This window comes from Cryptomeria japonica, chromosome 4, assembly GCF_030272615.1.
Source record: "Cryptomeria japonica chromosome 4, Sugi_1.0, whole genome shotgun sequence".
NCBI lineage: Eukaryota > Viridiplantae > Streptophyta > Pinopsida > Cupressales > Cupressaceae > Cryptomeria > Cryptomeria japonica.
In genome coordinates, this window is record NC_081408.1 from 133,928,954 (window position 1) to 133,935,472 (window position 6,519).

At 36.9% G+C, this 6,519-nt stretch overlaps 1 protein-coding gene across 1 annotated transcript; it reads right to left on the reverse strand.

Moving 5' to 3' along the window:
• Positions 1-934: 934 nt before the first annotated feature.
• Positions 935-5,502, reverse strand: LOC131055889 (putative disease resistance protein At5g47280). The gene is made up of 6 exons (XM_057990208.2): positions 4,564-5,502; positions 3,779-4,188; positions 2,914-3,269; positions 2,512-2,720; positions 1,404-2,232; positions 935-1,181 (listed from the first exon to the last, which is right to left on the reverse strand). The coding sequence occupies exons 1-5, from the start codon at positions 5,231-5,233 to the stop codon at positions 1,415-1,417; spliced, it is 2,463 nt and encodes an 820-aa protein (XP_057846191.2). The 5' UTR covers positions 5,234-5,502; the 3' UTR covers positions 935-1,181; positions 1,404-1,414.
• Positions 5,503-6,519: the final 1,017 nt, after the last annotated feature.

A 6,519-nucleotide genomic window follows, 5' to 3' on the forward strand; every position in this document is an offset into this window, starting at 1 on the left:
TTAGATATTAATTATCATGGCTTCAATTTAAAATGAATAATAAATTAGAATAGTAATGGACAAAATACTTACTTTCTTATTTTTTATTAAAAATGTAATAAAATGATAATGTTATTTTGAAACTTTCAAAATTTCAATTAAAATTTCAATCATATATTCAAGCATAACAAAATATAATCTTCATCCACTCCAAAAAATTCAATATACTCTTCATTTCTTAACACCATTTAAGTCATTAGAGATAGCATTGCAACCCGTACATTGCACCACCTCTTCCTTCTCCCCACCATTTGAAGTCTTATGTCAACAAAATAGGGAAATTCGCGATCAAAGTAATGCACTCTTCGGCTACCTCTCTGTGCTTACTCCACCAAGAAAAGGCTGAACAAGGCGGGCTGGAAAATGACACCACTAAGGAACTGTTCCAATCTTCCGCCACAAAATAGGGAAATTCACCATTATGCACTCTTCAACTACCTCTATGTGCTTGCTCCACCAGGGAAACGCTGAACAAGGCCGGCTGAAAAATGACACCACTAAGGAACTGGCGGAAGACTGGACTGGGCTTATGTTCTCTAAGCACATGGGTGTTGAAAAACATGATTAATGGTTGAAACTTTTCCTTTTTGTTATAGTTTTTATCCCTGGAACGGCTGGTTCCATGGTAATCTTGCTACTTTTAACAGTTTTTATAATTTAAACAATATGCTGGTTTACTGCTGCTTAAGGCGCTTTTTGGACAAGATTGTTTTTAATCTTGGGTCATCCAATAGCAGTAGGCAGTTTTTGTTCTTGTTACGGAGCTGTGTGTGTGCTGGTAGTGCTTTTTTCAGTGTCTTGGGGTCAGCCCCCTTGTTTTGGCTACTTTATAATCAAAAACACCTAACTTTGGTTCTTAACTCAAGATTTTTAGAACATTAATTTCATCAAAGTATAAAATAGCCAAAATTAAGATTATATAACTATCACAAATCATAGCTAACTATTACATATAACTCAAACTGAAAATTAAAAACTGATGTTCAGGAGAAGTTTAATTAACCTGCTAGACAATTCAAATTTCCAAACTAATATGACTGTGGTGCAAATGTCCAAGTAACCAAGGAACCCCACTGCCACATTATTCAAAGCTACGCAAAATACAGAATCGAACTGACTTTGAGATGGAGAAAAGGTTTGCTCTGCACCAAAAAAAAACAAAAACCTATAATTAAAAAAATTACTGCAGTGAAAATTCATTCGTAAGCCAGGGTTGTCTGTATGGTATATGTAATTATCAGGTTGTATATTTGATATATAAATTGAACATATAAAATATATTATATTTTATTTTTTAATTAATAATTATGATCAAATGTATAGCCTGATAGCTAAATAGAAGGAAAGAAATATTGATATTTTACCAGGATGCGAGTCAATTATCAAGCCAATCCAAACTGAACTGTACTTCCACAATTTCAACTCTGAGCTCTGGGATAGCGATTCCCTTGGCCTTCAACCACTGTTTCCCAATCTTCTCATCACAGATAACATGTTTCAGGGAAGTCAGTTTCAAAACACTTCTAGGCAGCCTCTTCAAACGAGAACACTCTCTCATATCTAACTCACTTAAATTCTTCAGTTGGCCTATTTCCTCTGGAAGTTCTTTCAGTCCTACGCATACTGAAATATCCAGATATTCCAACCACCCAAGATTTCCAATTGATGATGGCAACTCTTTTAGGCCTGGCAGTGCTGACAACCTTAACACTCTCAAAGAGCTCAGATTCCCAATGTCATATGGTAACTTCTGAACCTGATGGCAGTTGGTAATTGACCACATGTGAGCAGAAGGCATATAGCAGATATTTGGGGGCAACTCCTCTAAATCACTGCAGTGGTCCATGTTAAAATCATGCAGCTTGGTATTGTTGAATGTGGATGTATTTTTAAACCCTTCACATAAGCTTAAAGATAGCTTCTCCAAGTTCTGCAGTGCTTTGCTCTGTTTTAGTACAGCTGTTGCAATCACCTTCTCCAAGCGGACACTTTTGAGTTGAGCTAGTGAAGATAGGGTTTCTAGACCTTTCAAAGTTGCTCTCTTTGTGCCGTAATTGTATACCATGAGATATTTCAATTTCTTCATGGATTTCAAAAATGGAGGGAGGTAATATTCACTCGCAGTAAAGAGTAATATCAGAGCCTCTGCTTCCGAGAAATTCATCTCGTACCACTGCTTTTCCACCATAGACCCTGCACGTACAAACCAGAAAATGAGATTCAATAAGCCTGTAAAATACAGGAAGTGGCCACAAATATTACATGTCTAGGTTATAAGGAGAACTCATAAGGTCCTACTATTTATTATCGTGTCAGTCATGCACATAATACATCCAGAAAATTAGGTATGTAAAATTAACATCAATTAATGAAACTTAAGCTAGACGAAAAATTTGGTACAGAAATCTTAAGATCTATTAAAACATATAGCCAGAATTTCTGATCCCATCTATGAGAAATATTGAAACCCACCTGTGTGAACAGAGACAATTTGAGCATCAAACTGTGTATCACAAAACACCCATGACCCTGGCAAAGTAAGCTCCTTTCTGGGCATAAGGAACCTCTTCCTGTGCACTAAATCGCCCTGGCATCCCAAATACAAGGCCAAATCTCTCATTACATCGTGCTGAGAAAAGTACAGCTCAGAGACACTTCCATGAGAAATTGCTGCTCCGCTCCTGATAAGTGCAGTCATCATGTCAATAATGTTCAAAAAAAAAAAAAAATTGTTAACAAAAATTTTATACATAAAACGATAACTTAAGAGCTTCCCGAATTTATGTTAATTCAACACACAAAAAAAACACAATTAAATCCAAAAACTCTCAAACATATTAACATAAACTATAAAAAGTTAATGTCAACAATTACCCTGAATTGCTGGTTAAATTCAACAGATTTCGGCTTGCAAGTTCCAACAGGATGACAAAGGCATCCTGCCATTCCAGATTCCGAACATAAACCCATATATCTAGCAGTGCATCAGCACAGATCTTTGTGTCCTCTGGAAATGACCCCAAATCTAAGAAACATTCTCTCACCACTTCATCTAACAACTCAATACTCGTCTCCAAGAATTTGTAAAGCCCTTCTTTGTGGTAATCTGATATTGGTTCCCCTTTGGAAAGCTTAATCTTTGCAATCTCCCAGACTACAGGAGGTTCACCATGCAATGAGCTTGCAATCACCTTAAGAGCTAATGGCAGACCTTTACATTCTGCTTCCACCTGTAACTCATAGAATGGAAAAACATTCAAGAGGTCATTGCAGGACAACAAAAATTACACACATAGTTTGTGTCCTTTTCTTTTATAATCTTTCAAGTGATATACAATGGACACTCACTCGCACCGTTGGCAAATCAAGAGTCCAACCCAAACCTGAACTACCCAAAATGACAGTTGAGACAAGTAAGCTGACTCCAGAGATCACAAATTTGGATCTCTAAATTTTTAATTTAATTTTGGATCTCTAAATTTTTAATTTAATTTTGGATACTAAATCACTTGAAAATTTGATTTTATTAATTTATGTTCTGCAAAATGATTAATTGAATGTTTTACTCTTGCTAGCAAACTCCTTATTTCCTCCTGCCTTCTCCAGGAAAAAGTCAACAGGAATAATTTTGCTGTAGCAAAAATCCCAGATATAAAAAATAAAAATTAGGCATATTTAAAAGTATTAGGGATTTCATCCAGCTTGCAAAACAGAAAAGAGCTCAGAGAAGAATAAATACCTCCTCCACTAGATTTGCATCTGCAGTGCATGGAATTGAAGTCTGTCCGAATGCCCAGAAGCAGAAAAGTGACAAAGCATCTTCATGGCCCAGCAATGGCAATTGATACACTTGAGTTGAGAGGTTTTTTGGTATAATGGAACTGTCTCTAGTTGTGATGAGTGTTTTGTATCCTGGGCCTTCAAATAGCAAGTTTTCTAGGCTTACTCTGTCCCAGACATCATCCAGAATCACCAGAGTTGGCTTCAGTTGCTTAAGAAGCTGCTGTTTCAGCTGTATATGTGCATCTTCCGCATTCTGAAACTCAGGTTTGTTCTTCCCAACTATCTTTTCCCACATGATCTCTAAAATGGTTTTAAGATTTGGGGACTGTGAAACTGTGATGAAAAATACGTTGTTTCCAAAATAACCTGATCTCCACAACAAAACAATTCCTTTTTTTCAGTAAATTTTATAACATGCAAGAAAAATAGACTAAAGCAGGATGTCTACTGGAAACTGAAACCAGTAATCAGTACATAGTGCAACACAAAACACCTTACGATCAGAGATTTAAAGAGTCGTGTCAATAACTCATTCCAGCAGTAACATCCCCAGAAAAGTAAAATTTGGTTTATGGGGATATTAAAAGTTCGTCTCTTCTCAGAGAAGGGATGGAAAAACACCCAAAATCGTGGAATATGTTGGCATTCGAGGCAGAAGCCTTAGAAATTGCAGAGAGCATCTTTCAAATGAATACTTAAAACAGAAAAAACATGACCCAATTGAGGAGTAGCCCCTTTCACCTTTAATTTGAGTATCGTTACAGAGAGCCAAGGCCAACGTCGTTTTACCGCCTCCTCCCATACACTGAACTCCAACGACAGACACTTCATTGTTGAACAAAAGCTCCTTCAAATCCCCAATGGATTTCTCTAGACCAACGAAAATTTCAGATTTTCTATAACCATCATCATCATTATAGCTTGCAGAATCTCCTACACTGTCGTTACAATCAAACAAATCATCCAAAACCATTTGCTGAAGCATCATAGTATTTTGGGAAGGGTCATTTGTTAACATGGAAGCTTGCTTGTAGATGAAATCATTCAGTCCCCTGCTTATATCTGCAGCCTCGGATGAATAATTATTTTTCAGCGCTGCTAAAAGACCTCTGGTATCAAGCAATATCTGGGCCGGAACTAAGCCCAGGAAGCCATTAATATCCTTCTCAAGCTTGAGAATCAGCGAAGCATACCTATAATTGAGAGGGAGGTTGAAAGGGCTAATATTTTCGGATTTTTTCACGAGTTCGGCACCTCTTACAAGTGTATCGTAAAACTGGTGAAAGAGGGGATTTTGCTGATCCTTGGGCAATTTCAGATCAGATATATAAATTTCCTGAATGGCTGGTGTTAAAAACTTCAGCAGAGCACTGGCTCTAACGCTCAGACTCTTGCAATTGAAAACCTGCATCTTCTATATATCACGAGAATAATAAAAAGCTGTATTCTTACAGACTACTTACTTTCCTCTGTTCTGCAGTTTGAAACTTGAGCTACAGGCTCATACGTACTTAGCCAGGACTTTGGTTCACGTCAAATATCAATGGCGGCAACAAAAGCTGAACAGAGTTAACGTTCTCTACCATTTTTGAAAGGAACAATTCTCACCCAACGCTTCTACACTACGTAGAGAAGAACGCAGATCGCATATATTAGAAAAGATGAATTTGTGTCTCAGATAATTGACATAGTAAATGGTAATATATAATGAATGGTAATGGGTGTGTATCACCGGGCTGGGCTTACTCTCAACGTTGACCGCTTAGATGGCATACGGTGGGCCCACTTAACTCTCTAGTTGACCGTAACGGTTAAGTTTCATTTTCAATTTCGAACCTGTATCTCCCGCTCGCAAAGAGGAGCTAGTACTTTTTCCCGCATCGAAGAAAACAGCTGTCTGGAGTGGCTGGATATGCAGGCCGCGTCCTCCGTGATTTACGTGCGTTCTCATAATTTATGTGTTTTGCTGTTTTCTATTCCGTGAATCCTGCATAAATTTCGCAGTTTCTCTTGATTCGTTACGATATTAAGATACACAGATAGGTGAACTGGCTCCTCATTGCTCTCCCGTTCGACTCTTCTCTCGGGTTTAAGAGTGGATTGCTTCCAGGGATCTAAATAGTTTCTTAATTTTTCTTGATAAGAAAAATACAAAAACCTTTTTCTCTTAAGGTCTAGGCGTTGTAGATAGGTCAGTAACTATCAAGCCATCTTTTCAAGAATGTGATTCTCGCATCCATAGTTTAAGCACTCTCAATTTAATTATTCTTATAAAAAAAAAAGAAAAAGAATGATGGTTAAGAAAAAAAAAAATAAAGAACTCCCCATTTATTATTTGCTTCTTTTTAATATCTTGTAGTTTAGTTATAATCATTTTATTATTATTTTTTAATTTAAAAATATATATTGTTTGCAAATTTTTAGATTTTATTGTGTGCAAGATTTTACGATTTTAAGATACACATGTAGGTGAATTGGCTCCTCATTGCTCTCTGGTTCGACTCCTCTCTTGGGTTTAAGAGGGGGATTGCTTGCAGGCCATGGATCTAAATAGTTTCTTAATTTCCCTTGATAAGAAAAATACAAAAACATTTTTCTCCCAAGGTCTAGGCGTTGTAGATAGGTCAGTACCTATCAAGCCATCTTCTCCAAAATGCGATTCCCACGCCCATAGTTTAAGCAATCTCAATTTGATTA